At 38.4% G+C, this 18,571-nt stretch overlaps 1 protein-coding gene and 2 pseudogenes across 2 annotated transcripts; all 3 read left to right on the plus strand.

Annotated features, from left to right (window-relative positions):
• Positions 1–274: 274 nt before the first annotated feature.
• Positions 275–5,260, plus strand: LOC133729766 (G-type lectin S-receptor-like serine/threonine-protein kinase SD1-29; annotated as a pseudogene).
• Positions 5,261–6,355: 1,095 nt separating this feature from the next.
• LOC133729772 (G-type lectin S-receptor-like serine/threonine-protein kinase SD1-29) lies at positions 6,356–10,535 on the plus strand (annotated as a pseudogene).
• Positions 10,536–12,781: 2,246 nt separating this feature from the next.
• LOC133729773 (G-type lectin S-receptor-like serine/threonine-protein kinase At1g61370) lies at positions 12,782–17,617 on the plus strand. Of its 2 annotated transcripts, XM_062157345.1 has the most exons (8): positions 14,067–14,201; positions 14,285–14,755; positions 14,861–14,968; positions 15,278–15,474; positions 15,599–15,809; positions 16,225–16,462; positions 16,836–16,986; positions 17,113–17,616. In XM_062157345.1, exons 1-8 carry the CDS (start codon positions 14,078–14,080, stop codon positions 17,413–17,415), a joined length of 1,803 nt encoding a protein of 600 aa, XP_062013329.1. In that variant the 5' UTR covers positions 14,067–14,077; the 3' UTR covers positions 17,416–17,616. The 2 variants fall into 2 exon arrangements, with proteins under 2 accessions (XP_062013328.1, XP_062013329.1); XM_062157344.1 differs by having other exon boundaries at positions 12,782–14,755; positions 17,113–17,617.
• The last annotated feature ends 954 nt before the right edge of the window (positions 17,618–18,571 follow it).

Raw genomic sequence — 18,571 nt, forward strand, 5'->3', positions numbered from 1 at the left:
GTCAATCCATTAAATCATTACGAAACATTACAAAATGACTCACCCGAACAGAGAAGGCTCCGAATGCAGTCAAGAGTCTTCTCCAATATTAATCATGTTCATAAACGTAGGGTGCTTCCCCAGGTTCAATAAAAAATAAAAAACAAAAATAAAAACTAGGGGCCCAAAAGTCCTAGTAGTTGCAGACCAAGGAAAAGTCTGAAGTAGACTAGGAGTCCAAACCCTAACTGTAAGCCCACCACGAGAAACGCCAGATCAGAATGGCGCCGCCTCCGTCACCCAGTGCATCAACAAGCGGCCTTCTGCCGCCAAGAAAGGATGGGTCGAAACCCAAACAACCCGCCACTGTCAGTTTCCGCCGCCATCGAAGGAAGAGGAAAGGGTAAGGAGACCCGCCACCAGAGAGAGGAGGCGAGAAGACGAAAGTGGAAGTTTTTCTTGAGTCTTGAGTATAGCAGTTCGGAACATTATAGGGCACTTCTTTGTACACCCAAACTTATGCTCAGTACACCCGACACTAAAAAGACAATCTGAAGCCCACCAACTGTACCCTTTACAAAACAGACGACGATGGCAGCTGCTTGAACTTGATGGGCATGGAGTTGAACCAAGTGAAACGTGGGAAGTGAATTCCTGATGATGATGATGACGAATAAGAAGCTGAGACAAGAATGTTGGCTCTTTACATTCCCAATTCCACATGTCTTGGTATTGGATATTATTTGCAGGAAGAAGAATACCGGCTAGGCTTTTTAGCTTATGTAAGTGGACACTCTAAATCTTTATGTGAATTTGAGTATTCAAGAGTGGTTTCTTACATATTTAACTGAAGGTAATTACATGATTCTAAATACAGCAGAGTCTAACGTTCATGTGAATGTGTATGGATTTCGTCTGGCATGGTATGAAGGCAAGGGATTGGATTAATTGGTAGATGAAGTATTGGTTAATTCACATTCCTCATAAGAATATAGTAATAAGAGGGGCCATCTGCTTCTGTTCTTCTATTGCTTTTTTATTTTTATGTAGGAAACGTGATGCTTTATTATTTTTGTAATGTAGAAACATGGTGCTCATCTAGACTGATTTCTGTACCTTGATGGGGTAAATTATTTAAATTATTATCGATCCGGTAATGGAGTTCCCACTCCAATATGAATATGCATGCTTTTAAAAGTTAACTAGCATCTGATTAAGAAATGACCAACAGCTTTCAATCCTTTGTTGCAGTATATACTATTGTCATTGTGTTTTTGACAACTTAATGGGATTGGGGAAGAAAATGGGTATGGGAATCGAAAGCGTTGGCATTTTAAATTGCTCCATGTTCTTCTTATTCATCTTAATCTTGCTTCCATCTCATTATTACTGTACTCAAATTTATAACATAACTGCTTCGCAACCATTAGCACATGGACAATCCCTGGTCTCCCCTGGCCGTATTTTCGAATTGGGTTTTTTCAGTCCCAATGGTTCTGCTAATCAGTATGTGGGATTATGGCACAAGAATATATCTCCGCACAAAGTTGTATGGGTGGTCAACAGAGAAGAGCCTCTTGCAGATACCGACACCTTGGCTAGTTTGAGAATTAGCAGCAATGGCAATCTTGAGCTTGTAGATGGGCAGCAGAATACTGTGTGGTCTACCAATGTTACTATGATTCAGGTTTCATCATCTAATACTAGTTCAGTTGCTGCAGTTCTTTCAGACGATGGAACCTTTGTTGTCAAACATGTTATTGGAGCTGGTCAATCAATATGGCAGAGCTTTGATCATCCTGGTGACACCTTGCTACCGACTCAGCTGCTGGGATTTGATACTAAATCTGGTACGAAGAATGTCCTGACTTCCTGGAGAAGTAATAAGGATGCATCAATGGGGATATTCTTGGTTGGACTGTCAGCAGAGACACCATCACAGTTGTTCATTTGGATTAATGGATCAATTCCCTACTGGAGAAGTGGGCCATGGGATAAATCAAAGTTCATTGGCATACCAATTATGGATGATCGGTATAATAGTGGATTTAGTCTAGATGATAGTTTGATACAGGGAACAACTTATTTCTCATATAGTTTTTTCGACACTCTCTCATATTTATACATCTCTCCAGAAGGAGTATCAAAGCTTATGGTGTCAGATGGCAAGAACTGGAGACTTGGCTCAGAGGCACGAAATCCATGCAGCCTTTATGGAACATGTGGACCTTTTGGTACTTGCAACCCTTCTCAATCTCCAATATGCAAGTGTTTGAAAGGGTTTGTACCCAAGTCAGCTGAGAAATGGGGCAAAGGAAACTGGATAGGAGGGTGTGCAAGGCGAACCACATTGTTTTGTGAAAGTGAAACAAGCAAGGCAGTCTCATCAACAGGAAAACAAAATGATGATGGTTTTTGGAAGATGGAAAGGTTAAAAGTACCAGATTCTCATGAAGTTGTTGTGGCAGCTTTGGATGCACATCTGACGACTGCAAGATATGGTGCCTAAATAACTGTTCTTGCTTGGCATATGCATTTGTTAGTAAAATAGGTTGTTTGCTCTGGTCTAAAGACCTTCTTGATATACAGGAGTTTTCCTCTCGTGGTGAAGATCTTTATATTCGCCTAGCACGTTCAGAACTAGGTGATTGCTACTATTTCTTGCACAACGAATTAACAGTATCTTATGTTTTCTATCTCATGCTTGTTTTGTATTCTAAATTTCTTTTTCAGGTAAAGGAAAGCCAATGAAGTTAATTTCCAGCCTTACAGCTATTTTTTCTATCAGTATCTTGTTTGCCATAGTGTTCATTTGGTACAGGTTGCAAGCTAAACAAAAGGGTAAGAGAATTAGAAAGTGACCTTTTCTTTGGATAGGATATAGGAGCATGTGTACAAAGTGTTTGTTGTTGGCTTTGATTCAGTGTTTGATGATTATATTGCAGAATCAGGACAGATCAAATCAACAACACAGCATTTTGAATCGACTGGTACGATTCAGACTTCAGAATATGCTCTTCGAGAATATATAGGAAAGAATGATCTATCAGAGCTGCTGATCTATGATTTTGATACCATATCAATTGCTACAAAGAATTTCAGCATCACAAACAAACTCGGGCAAGGAGGCTTTGGTCCAGTTTATAAGGTAATCATTTTTTTTCTCTCAAATGATATAGAACTAGAACACATGAAAAAAATGATTAATATTGGGACCTCCTGTAGGGTATGCTACATGAAGGGAAGGAAATAGCTGTTAAAAGACTATCTAGCAACTCAGGACAAGGCATTGAAGAGTTCAAGCATGAGATGTTGTTGATCTCTAGTCTGCAACACAAAAATCTTGTTCGGATCATGGGTTGCTGCATCAAAGAGGAGGAGAAGCTACTGATTTATGAGTTCATGCCAAACAAAAGCTTGGATACTTTTCTATTTGGTTAGTTTTAATATCGCTTTATGTTTGGTTGTAGTTTCTTATCTTTATTAATCTTGTTCATTCATAGTATTGGTCATATCTGAGCTCACTGTGTGGAAAATTAGGACCTTGAAAGAGACTCTCAGTCTCTCACTAAAGTAAAAGATACCATTTCTTACAAAAAGAAAAAGCATTGATAAGAATTCAACCAAGCATGATTATATTTCATAATTTCATGCCCACTAACATTAAACTATAAATTAATCCAGGTGGACTCAATTACCAGCATGATCAATCATCCTCGAAATACCTTTTTGATCAATACAAGCAATCTACTCTTTTTATATGACTACACAAATAAATTAATATAGATATTCGGCCCTGCAAATTTAATGCTTTTGACTATTTAAAAGATTAATTGTATATGTTACAATGCCCTGTAGACATATATATAGATTGAGATAGATCTCTACTAAACAATAACAATTATGTCTGTATTTCCTTGCAATTTTCACAGGTTCTATCTAATTTTAACCTCTACCAAAAATCTGATGTTCACTAGAATTGTTAAGGACATTACTGATTACATTCTAATAGCTGTATTGATTTTTTGGTTAGATGAATCGAGAAGAGCAGTGCTTGATTGGGCCAGACGGTTTAATATTATTCAAGGTGTTGCTAGAGGGCTTCTTTATCTCCACCATGATTCTTATTTGAAGGTGATACATAGAGATCTGAAAGTCAGCAACATTCTCTTGGATGAGAAAATGAATCCAAAAATTTCAGATTTTGGATTGGCACGAATAGTTCAAGGGACGCAGAATCTAGAAAATACTCAGAAGGTTGTGGGAACACGGTATGAGTCATTTCTTTGCTATTCTTGGACATGTTCTTGAATTCACAACTAAAGTTCTAAATTCAACCACATTAGTCTGACATCCCGTTTGAGTTAAAGCTTAATTAACTACAGATTATCTGCAGAGCATTAGATATGTAATGTTTTGTGGCTTTTTCTTTACCAAGTAGCAATGTTATCTGTTATAGACTAATGACTTTTAGTGCAGTGGCTATATGTCCCCAGAGTATGCTATGGGGGGGATATTTTCTGAAAAATCTGATGTCTACAGTTTCGGGGTCTTGGTATTGGAGATAATTAGCAGCAAGAAGAATACAAGCTTCTGTATCCCTGAGCAACAGCTAGGCTTTCTTGCCTTCGTAAGTTCATAGTCTAAATATTAACGTGAAGTTGAGAATTCATGAGCAGTCTCTTACTTTTGGTGAGTTTTATATTGTGAAGCTAAACACAGTACGGACTAAATGGTGTTAACAAGTGTTTGCAACATATATGAACTCTTTCAGGCATGGCAGTTGTGGAATGAAGGCAGGGGATTGGAATTGGTAGATGAAGTATTGGCTGATTCATATTCTTCATCAGAAGTAATGAGATGCGTTCATATTGGGCTTCTTTGTGTACAAGACAATGCCGCAGATAGGCCAACCATGCCGGATATAGTTTTGATGTTAAGTACTGACACAGATATTCCACAACCTACGCAGCCGGTATTTACTATCCAAAACTTGGTTTTTCATCCTCAACCACAGTATGAAAATACTTGCTCCATAGATGAAGCTACAATAACATTAATTGAAGGACGGTAATTATAATTATTCAATGTATCTGGTGATTTTTATAATTATTCAATGTATCTGGTGATTTTAATCAGTGAAGTTATATTGACCAGAACTGATCTACATTGCCCAGATTAAATCTCTAGGTCTCTTTATAGTTCCTGAGAATAATTGCAGCTCTAATAATTGATCATATGGCAATAGAGCTTTTTTCTGTTGTAACAAATGAACTATGGACACAAAAAGGTCATGTGCATTTTCTCGCGCTTAGCTTAATCTGTACCTTGGAGCTTAGAATGAAATGTTCTTCTTTCTTATTTGAAGCAAACGCGTAACACTTCTGTTTTGGTATTCAGAAGTCTTATTTTTCACTGTTTTTTCTGCAAAAAAGCATATTCAGTAGCCTATATGTGCTTTGCTTATTTTAACATTCTGAAGTGTCCTCTTTCAAACTAATCGGCCAATATTCAAAAACATGGTCTTCCATCCTTAGCCACAGGGTGAAAATATTTGCTCCTAATGATGCAGCCACCATACCGTGATTGGAGGACGATAAAGCGAGATGAAATTGTTGCATCACAATCATCCAATAAATTGCAAAGATCGACGTTGATATTTACTCAATGTTTTCAATCTACCTAGATATGCAAAGAGGGACCTAAACATTTAGACTTTATACATTCGTTTCAAAATGGAGTGCTGCCTCTTCCCGCCAAATTATTTAGCGGGTAATTCACTGCACACCCAATCTCATGCCAACACTAAACGACATTCTGACTATTGGGCCTCACATTTGCCACCAAAGTCAGTAGTAGAAGCCTACCCACACACCCTGACTGTGGGCCTATGACAGTTCGGCTATCCTTTCCTCTTCCCGCCAATTTTTTAGCGGTTAATTCTTAATACACCCAAACTAAAGCTCACTGCACCCAACACTAAAAGACATGCTGAAGCCCACCAGCTTTGCTCTTTAAAAAATAAAATGAAGGAATAGCTGCTTGACCCTTTTAAAGATTGAAGCTTTGCCCATAATTGTTTTCTGGTATATCTCATTCTTGTTCACTAGTGATCAACTGATCGTGTTTACATTCAGCATTTTCATTTTTATTTTATCAATTGGTCCTGTTCACCAGTAACAGCTGCAAATCTGCAATCCACTCGAGCTCTAATGTGGATTGGGGGGCAAAGCCGCCATGGCGGCTTCTCATTTTGTCTTGTTAAACATGTGTCAACATATTTCAAAGTTGACTGCGCAGTACTTCGAAAGCAGTCATTGTATTTTGCAGAATGAGTTAATATTATATGGTATTGGATATTAGCTGTCAAAGTTGACAAAGTTTGTGACTGAAATTTATCCTAATACATGCTTTGGCTTTCATTGGTTGTAAGGAACACATATTTGTTTGGAAATGGTTGTTGGGATCAAAAGGTTCAGTGTTTTGAAGTTGTCATTGTTCTTCTTGTTCATATTGAGTTTGCTTTCATTGCAGGATTGTGCTGAAGTTTATAGCTTAAATGCTTCGCAACCATTATCACAGGGGCAAACTCTTCTTTCCCCTGGTCATATTTTCGAACTGGGCTTCTTCACTCCTAATGATTCTGATTATCAGTATGTGGGGTTATGGCACAAGAATATAACTCCACGTAAAGTTGTATGGGTGGTCAATAGAGGAAAGCCTCTTGCAGTTGCAGACACCTTGGCTAGTTTGAGAATTGGCAGCAATGGGAATCTAGAGCTTGTCGATGGAAAACTGAGTTATGTGTGGTCAACTAATATTTCAGCGTCATCTAATAGCTCAAATGCAGTTCTTTTAGACAGTGGAAACTTTGTTGTTCAGGATGATAAGGGAGCTGGATTATGGGAGAGTTTCGATTACCCTACTGACACAATCCTACCGAGCCAGCTACTTGGATTCAATAGTAAATCGGGAAAGAGGAACTTCTTGACTTCCTGGAAAAGTGAGACTGATCCATCGATTGGGAAATATTTGGTTGGGCTTACCCCCGAGACGCCATCACAAGTGATTGTTTGGATTAATGGATCAATTCCTCATTGGAGAACTGGACCATGGGATAAATCAAAGTACATTGGGATACCGGATATGGATGATCGATATCAAAGCGGATTTAGTCTAGATGATAATGTGATACAGGGAACAAAGTATTTCTCTTATAATTTGATTGACAGTGGTGTCTCATATTTAGCCATTTCCTCAGAAGGGATATCAAACCTTATGCTTTCAGATAGTGGCATTAATAACTGGTATCTTAACTGGGAGGCACCAAGTAATCCATGTGACTACTATGGAACATGTGGACCTTTTGGTGTTTGCAAGGCTTCTGAATCTACAATCTGCAAGTGTTTGAAAGGGTTTGTGCCAAAGTCAAATGAGGAATGGAGCAAAGGAAACTGGACAGGAGGGTGTGTAAGGCGAACCAATTTGTTTTGTGAGACTAACACTAGCAATGATGGGTTTTGGAAGATGGTGAGGTTGAAAGTACCAGATTCTCATGAATTTGTTGTTACATCTTTGGATGATGAAAACTCGGCTGACGACTGCAAGATACGGTGCCTAAAGAATTGTTCTTGACTGGCTTATGCATTTGTTAATAACATAGGTTGTTTGGTCTGGTCCAAAGACCTTCTTGATGTACAGGAGTTTTCCTCTGGTGGAGTAGATCTTTATATTCGCCTCGCACACTCAGAACTAGGTAATGATATATTATTTCTTGCACAACTCTGAGTAGCAGTATCTTTTCTTTTCTGTCTCATGCTTGTTTTTTGTAATCTAAACTCCATTTTCAGGTAAAGGAAAGCCGATAAAATTAATTGCCAGCCTTACAGCTATTTGTTCTGCCGTTACTTTGGTTGCCATAGTGTTCATTTGGCACAGGTTGCGAACTAAGCACAAGGGTAAGAGAATGTTATTTGTTGGGGGGCATATTTACAGCGTTAGCACATTACCTCTCACTCTCTTTCTGATGTTAATAACTTCCATGCATTACTGGATGGTAACATATGTACTGGTTGCTCTATCCACAACTTGTTTGATGTTTTGCTCTGACTCAGTGTTTGATGATTAATTTCAGAATTAGGACATGTCATATTAACACCACAGCACTTTGAACCGACTGATACAATTCAGACTTCAAGAAATGTTCTTCGAGAATACATGGGAAAGCATGATCTTTCAGAGCTATTGTTGTATGATTTTGATACCATATTAATTGCTACAAACAATTTCAGCATGACAAACAAACTGGGGCAAGGAGGCTTTGGTCCAGTCTATAAGGTAAATTTCTTTTTTTCCGTTAAACGATGATATAGCATCAGGCATGAATGATATGATTAAGTTTGGACCTCATGTAGGGTATGCTACCAGAAGGGAAGGAAATTGCTGTAAAAAGACTATCTAGTAGCTCCGGACAAGGCATTGAAGAGTTCAAGAATGAGATGTTGTTGATCTCCAATTTTCAACACAAAAATCTAGTTAGAATCATGGGTTGCTGCATTCAAGAAGAGGAGAAGTTACTGATTTACGAGTTCATGCCAAACAAAAGCTTGGATACTTTTCTATTCGGTTAGTATTATCAGCGCTTTCTATTGGGCTGCAGTTTCTTATCTCTGGCAATATATGCTCTTGCAATATAGTTCTGCTAGTCTCTTGCAATAGTACTGCTATTTGGTTAGTATTATCGGCGCTTCATATTGGGCTGCAGTTTCTTATCTTTGGCAGTATATGCTCTTGCAATAGTACTGCAGTTTCTTATCATTGAATTACTTTCTGATCAATACACAAGGAATCTATTCTCCAATACAAACAAACTAATCTAAATATATTGAATTGCATATGTAGATGCTCATGTTTGTTCAGTTTAATTCAGTTCTCTACCATACATTCACAACAGTGTGTCGATGGGAATTGTGACTTACATTACTGATTACATGCTAATGGTTGTATTGATTGTTTTATTAGATCCAACCAGAAAAGCAATGCTTGATTGGAATAGCCGATTTAATATTATTCAAGGTGTTGCAAGAGGGCTTCTTTACCTCCATCATGATTCCCATTTGAAGGTAATTCATAGAGATTTGAAAGTTAGCAACATTCTCCTGGATGAGAAAATGAACCCAAAAATTTCAGACTTTGGATTGGCACGAATAGTTCAAGGGACACAGAATCTAGAAAATACTCAGAAGGTTGTGGGAACTCGGTATGAATCATATATTTCCTATTCTCAGGCTTGTTCTTTTATAAATCAAGTTCTAATGCATGGCATGGTATCAGGCAAACTGATATGGTAGTCAATAGTTAATTAGCATGGTACAGTCTCTACTTATTTCAGACGTGCAATCTAACAGACTCCCCTCTCATTTTGGTTCAAACTTAACCACAGATTGTTTGCATTGCATTAGATATATAATTTTTGTGGCATTTTTCCCAAGTCAAAAACCAAGTAATTTATTAGTTTCATACTACTGAGCTTCCTGTGCAGTGGATATATGTCTCCGGAGTATGCCATGGGCGGGATATTTTCTGAAAAATCTGATGTCTACAGCTTTGGGGTCTTGGTATTGGAGATAATTAGCAGCAAGAAGAATACAAGCTTCTGTGTCCAAGACCAACAGCTAGGATTTCTAGCTTATGTAAGTTCATAGTCTAAATAGTAAATACTAATTTATAAGCAGAAGCTTGTATTATTTTGGTGAACATTTCTATTTTATAAGGTTAAACCACACGAATGCTAAATACTGCACGATCTTAACTACTATTTCCAACATATATTTCCCTTTTCAGGCATGGGAGTTATGGAATGAAGGCAGGGGATTGGAATTGTTAGATAAAGTATTGGATGATTCATATTATTCATCAGAAGTAATGAGATGCGTTCATATTGGGCTTCTTTGTGTACAAGATAATGCCGTGGATAGGCCAACCATGCCTGATGTAGTTTTGATGCTAAGTAGTGACAAAGATGGTCCAGAACCTAAGCAACCTGTGTTCACTATCCAAAACTCAGTGTTTCATCCTCAACCACAGTATGAAAATACTTCCTCCACAAATGAAGTTTCCATAACAGTGATTGAAGGACGGTAATCATAATTATTCAGTGTACTTAGTCAGCGAAGGTGTATGTACATTCAACTAACTTTATAGTCAAAACTGTTCAACATTTTCCCAGATTAAATTTCTAGGTCCACCAAAATTTACAGAGATCAATTGCTGCTGTCTTGATTTCTCATATGGCACTATTAGCCTTTTTTGTAGTAACTAGTCAAGGAAGAGCCTTCCTCACGAAAAGGGGTCATGCACATTTCTCTAGCTTAGCATAGTAATTAGTTTGGTGCTTAAAATGAAATTTTCATTATGTGCTGAAGCAAACTTTGACACTTCCATTTTGGTATCAGATAGAGGTCTGTTTTTTTCTTTGTTTTTCTGTCATAGGCATATTCAGTAGCATATTATAAGTTGAAGGTAGCGAGTTTTACTACCCTAAAGAACATGTTGAAGAAGTCCTTGATGCCAAATTAACAAAACTCTTATCACATTATAAATGTAACTTGTGTGGTGAGAATTTAGTCTGTAGTAACAGTTGCAGATCGAGTTGCAGGCAATCACACTTCGACCGTAGTAGCTGCACACAGATGTTAAGTACACCCTTTGATTTGCACCAACCACCCAATTCAATTGAGAGCAGAGTAGAGCTTGCAGTTCAATCCCCACCAATGTGAAGCCAATGTCCTTGACTGCATATTTTTCAGTTTTGCTTGGAATTTGAATGGTCCTAAAGAGCATATTGTGATTTTATTCTCTAGGTTCCTTCGGGTTTCAATCAGGTGTTACATCCTGATTGTGTTCCATGTGCTATAGTCTTATTTCAACTCTTGCCCTCATTCTTTTCCTCAAGTCTATCCATCTAGTCATGCATCTACTGTGTTCCATTCTCTTTTTATTCAACTGTTTTTTCCATTTCTCTCTAATCTCTTCTTAAGAGTTCAAGTTCAATTCGTTGTGGTATGAGCTACCTCTTTTAACTCTTGAAGATCCTGCATCTTTTAATTCATTGTTAAGGAACACAGTGGTGCAAGATCTTCTAAAAAAAACAAATAAAAAAACGTTTGTCCAAGATCATGGCATTTAGTAGTTAATGTGTGTGGGAGTGGTCAAATTTTGCTGGGCCCGCAATTAAAGCGATTAACTCCGTAGTTAGTATGACGTTAAATTTCAGTCATGAATGCGGCGATTATTACGACAATAACTACGCACAATGATTATGATTATAAGTGCGCAATGAATGACTATCATAAATACGCAATGAATGACGGTCGTAAGTACACAATGATTAACTGTTATTAGTGCAGCAATAATTGTCATCATAAAGTGTGTAAATAAATGCAGCCATAAAAGCCAGAATAATGACGGCTTGCTCCCTAAGTAAGTCATCGCCGTATTTATTTCCGTGCGGCAACATAGTGGGAAAGCTGTGCTAAAACAGGTAATTATGCTTATTCGTAATAGAGTTCTCTTTCCGGTATGTCACCGCTATGTCAAAGCAAATAGAGTAGCCATTCGTGCACTCTTTGCTAATCGGTGCTTGTTAGAATACATAGATTTTGTGGAGAATCCGGGTTTTAATCTAGGATGTTCTCTCTATGCTTATTGTAATTTGAGGTTCAGGCTCTATGTCCCCCCCCCCTTGTATTCTGCAATTTCATTAATCAAGGCTTGAGGGCAGCCGCACCAGGCCCACTTCAAAAAAAAAAAAAAAAAGTAAGTCATCGCCTATATAAAGGAGGCTCGACGTCCAGGTAATCCATCGAATTCCAATTCTCTCGACTCCACTACTAAGAAACGTACTGACTTAGGCATCGAAGAGTTTTCTGCAGGTACCCCCCCTCCTCCTCGAGCCGACGGTCAAACTTCAGGTCAACGCTCGAAGGAAGCTTCTCGATTGTTCCCGGTCAGCTCCCGCTCCAGTCCGCATTAATTGGTGAGTCAAACTCCTCAACGGAATTTTTCGACACGAATTAACAACAGCCTCCAACTTTCATTTGAATAGATGATATGGTCTATTGTTATGATAATCTGATTGACTTTGGAATGGGAGGTCTAGGAAAAGAGTCGAAAAGACAGTCATGATGGCAGTGGTTTACAAGGCCACTCGAAGAATTCTAAATCAACAGGTAGATATTCTACAAAGCAGGTTTGACAACACCATCCGCACCTTTTCAATTAGGACCGAAATCATCATCAAACATTCTGTAATTTTGTGATTTACTTGTCATCTCCGGTAACAATAAATGTGCATGAAAAAAAAAAAAAAGGATAAGAATAAAAAGAAAAATCAAAGAAGAGAAAATTTTTGTAACAAATTTATGGCCCAACACTTTATTGGGCTAGATTTGTAACTGGCCCAGAACAATGCGAAATCTCTAGGAAAGCCCCTGAACGTCCCAAGTGGCTCAAATTTGCAGAACTACCGAACGCAACAAAAGAGCTCCCATCTCCGATCGCCATCTCCGGTAACTTTGTACATCATGCAATACGTGTCAAGATCGTACAGCGACACTGCTCTCTGACCTGTTGCTCGATGTATAAGGTTTCTTGAAATGGTGAAACTTCATGCATGAAATTTTGTTTTCGATGTATCCTGGTGCTCTGTGGCTTCCCAATTTCCACAGCGAGTAGCTGTTTGTAAGTTTACATCATATTGCTCAAAAATCTCTGCATGATTTCTTTGAATGCTTATATCTGATTTTAAACAATTTATTTATTACTTTGACTTCGAATTGCTGTGAAAGTTAATCATGCAATTTTTAACATTCACAGCAACACAGTTGCAATGTATAAGCTTTCAGTGATGGGGTCATGGAGATGTGCAAGTCGGTATGGCTGGCCCTTTCATTTTTCTTTAGAAACGTGATGGTTTTTTTTTTTAGTGGTAGAGAAGAAAAGTTTCAACTTGATGGGGGTAGATAAGCAGTCCACCACATATAGGAGTCTTGGACTCTACGTTACCGAGTCAAATGATCTCCGTTAGGAGCCTAAGATTATGTCAAAGTTCTCTGCTATGACTTTGAAAGCATTGGCAGAACCATTATAGATCTTTCTCCATATCAAAAGAACGAAAAGTCTTCTAGTTCACTAATATATGCTTTATTTGTTGACAAAGTCAACAGTTAGATATTTGTAGATTTGGTAAGGAAATTAATAAGCTTCAGAATGATCTCAATAGAATAGTTTTGTGTAGTAGCATTTGCATTTTAGCACAAAACAGAGAAGAGAGATTCTTTAAAGCAGGGTAACAAGCATATTGACTAAACTCTAGTTAGCTTGTCTATGCTCAGTTCTGTGTGGTGTAGCTGCTTTAGTGTTTTCAATAGCACCACTATTCTATTAAACCACTATATAGTTGATTTTTCTGGGAAGTAGATTGGGATTGGGATGCATAAAGGTATTGGTCTTTTGTTTTTCTTATTCATCTTCAGTTTGCTTCTATCACAATATGGTGCTGAAGTTTATAACATAACTTCTTCACAGCCATTAGCACCAGGACAAATTCTTGTCTCCCCTGGTCACCTTTTTGAATTGGGCTTCTTCGATAGTGATAAGTATGTGGGGATATGGCACAAGAATATATCTCCTCGTAAAGTTGTATGGGTGGCCAACAGAGAAAAGCGTCTTACAGACACCTTGTCGAGTTTGAGAATCGGTAGCAATGGGAATCTGGAGCTTGTAGATGGGAAACAAAATCCTGTCTGGTCAACTAATATTACTACTAGGGTGTCTTCATCTAGTAGTACTTCAGCTGCTGCCCTTCTGCTAGAAAGTGGAGAATTAGTTGTCAAAAACAGTATGGGAGATGTTGTGTGGCAGAGCTTTGATTATCCTAGCGACACAATCCTTCCAAGCATGTTGGTTGGATTTGATAGCAAATCTGGAAAGAGAAAGTTCTTGACTTCCTGGAAAGGTGATAATGATCCATCAGCAGGGATGTTCTTGGTTGGACTTGAATCACAGACGCCAACACAAGTGTTTATCTGGATTAATAATGGATCAACTCCCTATTGGAGAAGTGGTCCATGGGATAGAACAAAGTTCATTGGCCTACCAGAAATGGATCATCAATATCAAAGTGGATTTAAGCTTGACGATGATCCCATACTGGGGACAAAGTATTTCTCTTATACTTTACTTGACAATACTATCTCATATCTTGATATCTCTTCCAAAGGCTTATTGAACTTTATGCTTTCAGAAAATGGCTCCAACTGGTATCGTAACTGGGGGGCACCCGATAGCCCATGCGACAGATATGGAGTTTGTGGACCTTTTGGGGTTTGTACAACTTCTGAATCTCCAATGTGCAAGTGTTTGGAAAAGTTTGTACCCAAGTCAGATGAGGAATGGAGCAAACAAAACTGGACAGGAGGGTGTGTGAGGCAAACCAAATTGTTCTGTGACAGCAACACAAATAAGTCGGTCTCATCCAGAGGAAGCGATGGTTTTCAGAAGAGGGTAAGGTTGAAGGTACCAGATTTTCACGAATATATCACATCTTTGGAATCTGAAGACTGCAAGATGTATTGCCTAAATAATTGTCCTTGCCTGGCGTATGCATTTGTTAATAATATAGGGTGTTTGGTCTGGTCCAAAGACCTTATTGATATGCAGGAGTTTTCCTCTGGAGGAACAGACATTTTCATTCGTCTAGCACAGGCAGACCTCGGTAAACAATATTATTGCAGCATTCCTGGATTAGCAGTATCTTTCTCTGTCTTGTGTTTTATGTACTCCAAATTCATTGATTGTTTTTTTTTTCTTTTCTTTTCAGGCGAAGGAAAGCATATAAAATTAATTGTCAGCCTTGCAGCTATTTGTTTTATCAGTATATTGGGTTCCATTGTGTTCGGTTGGCACAGGTTGCAAAGGAACAAAAAGGGTAAGCACATGAGTAGAGGGATTCAATTACTACATTAGGGAATGATAGAGGGTTGCAATTAATCTAAATTTCTTGAGGGGTTGATATTGTTAAAATAATAAGAAGGTATTTAGGTAAGGTGGTTTGGACAAGAAATTTAGGACAGAAAATATGAAACAGAGTATCAAAGGAGGGCTTTTTGTGTTTTAGAAACAGAGGAGTTGTCTAGGAGATATCCATTTCTTGGTAACCTTGCTGTGATGGATTGATGAGCCAAACATGTAACTGCTTTGTTTCATTGGACTCTGAATTTCGTGGCTATATTTGCAGGAAAAAGGCAAGTAAAAACGAAGTACTTTGGATCGACTGGTACAACTGTGACCTCAACAGACCGTCTTCAAGAATATATAAGAGAACATGATCCGTCGGAGCTATTCATCTATGATTTTGATTGCATATTAGTTGCTACAAACACTTTCAGTAACACAAACAAACTTGGTGAAGGAGGATTTGGCCCAGTTTATAAGGTAACTATTTTCTTATACAAAATTTTCCCTAATGAAAATGTAGTAGTACAACAGCTATAACTACAATTGCAAAATACCTACATGATTCCATGAATGCAATGATTAATTTGAGGACCACATCTAGGGTAAGCTGCAAGATGGGAATGAAATAGCAGTAAAAAGGTTATCTAGTAGCTCTGGGCAAGGCATAGAAGAGTTCAAGAATGAGATGCTGTTGATCTACAAACTCCAACATAAAAATCTTGTCAAAATCATGGGATGCTGCGTTAAAGAGGATGAGAAGTTGCTAATTTATGAGTTCATGTCAAACAAAAGCTTGGATACTTTTCTATTCGGTTAGTTTCAGTAGTGATTTCTAATTGCTGCAATTTCTTACTGTTACCTCTCTTATCTTTTCAATATAGTTGGTAATCTCTACCCTAGGCTCTTAATTATATCCTGAAGTTGGGCTGATGCAACATTATTATTTGTTCTATTCAAAAAGTAAAATTTGATTTTAGCAATACAACTGTCTGCTAACATTATATGAATCAATTCATATGAACTAAATAATCATGGTACAGAAAATCATGGAATTCTTTCAACCAATACATAGAGACTAACTGATTTTTAATTTGCCCCTATTTCAGTATTGTTTGTACAACGGTGCTAGTATTTTCTCGTAATTAAAGGCCAGATAGCTAGTCATAGTCAATGTTTTCATTGGATAATGTATTGCATATGTGAATGATATTATTGGTTACTGATTAGATCCAACGAAAAGAGCACTGCTTGATTGGGCCAGACGCTTCAACATAATTCAGGGTGTCGCTAGAGGACTTCTTTATCTTCATCATGATTCCTGTTTGAAGGTAATACATAGAGATTTGAAGGTCAGTAATATCCTATTGGATGAGAAAATGAATCCAAAAATTTCAGACTTTGGATTAGCACGCATAGTTGAAGGGGCACAGAATCTAGTGAATACTCGCAAGGTTGTGGGAACACTGTGAGTATCATTTCTTTCCAATACTCGTAGTTTTTGTTTCTCCTCAAGTTATTAATGTTTAGCATGCAGTGCCATTCATATTCTTGTACTCCTTTTGTTGAGTGTTTCTAAGATACTGAGATATTGGTTTTGGAGGGTAGAATGACAAAACTAGGACCGGGAATAACAGCTTTTCTGAATAGTGGAAGCTGGAATAGCATGTTGGTAAATCAGAATGTAGGTCCTTCTAATTACAACCTGGAATCTCATGTGGGTTAAAACTTAACCGAAGGTCTGTTACATCGAGTTTAGACATATTAGCTTTGTCATATTTTTCTTAAAACTGATACCATGAAGCAATTTTTCATTTTAATACCCTATGTATTGCCTGCAGTGGCTACATATCTCCAGAGTATGCCATGGGGGGGATATTTTCCGAAAAATCTGATGTGTACAGCTTTGGGGTCTTATTATTGGAGATTATTAGCGGCAGGAAGAATAACAGCTTCTATTACAACGAACAACAGCTAGGATTCCTACCTTATGTAAGTACACACGCTTAAGTATTAATATTTTATGAGTACTGTCTGTCTGATAAGCTTCAACAATTTATATGGAGATAAATGCAGCAATATAACAGTTTGAAACAACATATGATCGAATTTTCTCAGGCATGGCACTTATGGAGCGAAGGCAGGGGATTGGATTTGGCAGATGAAGCATTGACTAGTTCATATTCCTCTTTAGAATTGTTGAGATGCGTGCATATTGGGCTTCTTTGTGTACAAGACAATGCTGCAGATAGACCAACCATGGCAGATGTAGTTTTCATGCTAAGTAGTGTTACCGATGGTCCACTACCCAAGCGGCCTATATTTACTTTCCAAAGCCCAGTCTGTTGTGATCCCCAACCACAGTATGTAAATGCTTTCTCTGCAAGTGAAGCTACCATGTCAATGATCGAAGGACGATAGATGATAGAAAATTGGTACATCATAATGCAATGACTTTTGATCATTCGAAACTGTTATTATACATATTGAATGTTTGCCTTCTGATGTAGAAACCAATCCCTTTTTTTTTTCTTTTTTTTTCTTGGGACAGTTTTTGAAGGTTTCACAAAAATAGACAATAGCTTGGCCAATCATGGGATACATTGTTACTTAATTTGTTATATAACTATTAGAGATTGGAATATATCAAAAAATTAAATGTATCGAATGATTGAGTGTTAAAGTACACATTAAGTTATCAGACCTAGCTGTCTCTCTCTCTACTAGGGTTACTCGACGGCTGCGGTTGTCGAGAAAATTATCTAAAATGGCCCTTAGCAGCGAATCTCCGACTACAAAGGTGGGGTTTTTCCCTGTTCTCTTCTCTGCTCGGATTGAAGGTAGCGGCGACAGAGTTTCTCTCCGTTGTGATCATGGGTTTGTGGTTTTATGCCTCCTCCTTGTTTTGGCGGTGGTGGGATCTGGAGATAAGGCGTTTGAGAGCAAAGGGGAGTCTCTGGCTTGTGAGAGGTTTCCGGGTTTGGCTTTGGGGATGGGACTGGTGAGTCGTTCCATGACTGCAGCAGTGGAGCGGCGAGGTTTCGACCGGAATCCTTTCTTGGGATTGCAGCGATTCAATGGCGGTGGCGGGGCATTGGAGGATATGGCGTCGTCGTTATTCTAGGTTCTAGTTTAGGGAGTTGGACAGGGTACCGACGCTGCTAGTGGTGGTGGTGACGCATATGGTGGCGGTGGCCGGAAGCTGGTGATGGAGGAGGATCGAGGGAGACCTGGTCGGGGTGTCTTTATTCCCATATGGTGCCGGACTTCGTCGGCGGTGGCGGGAGTCGTTGACTTCGACGATCTGCAATCTTCTGGCTGCGGTGGGGTGCCCATCATAATTGCCATGTGGGCTGAAGCTTTGTGGTCTGAAGCTTTGTAGTCTGGTGTTTACTGGTGGGCCTCCTGGGTTTACCTAACTTTGGAGGGGATGGAAGGTGACTTGTCATCTTCCATTCCTAGTTTTTAGTTTTTTTATCAGGTCGCAAAGATCATATTCTCTTAGGATTCATTTTACTATTTGCTTCGGAGGATTTTGATCTTTGTTTGGAATAAAGGTGCGTTAATTTCTTAAAAT

The sequence above is a fragment of the Rosa rugosa genome, chromosome 2, assembly GCF_958449725.1.
Source record: "Rosa rugosa chromosome 2, drRosRugo1.1, whole genome shotgun sequence".
Taxonomy (NCBI): Eukaryota; Viridiplantae; Streptophyta; class Magnoliopsida; order Rosales; family Rosaceae; genus Rosa; species Rosa rugosa.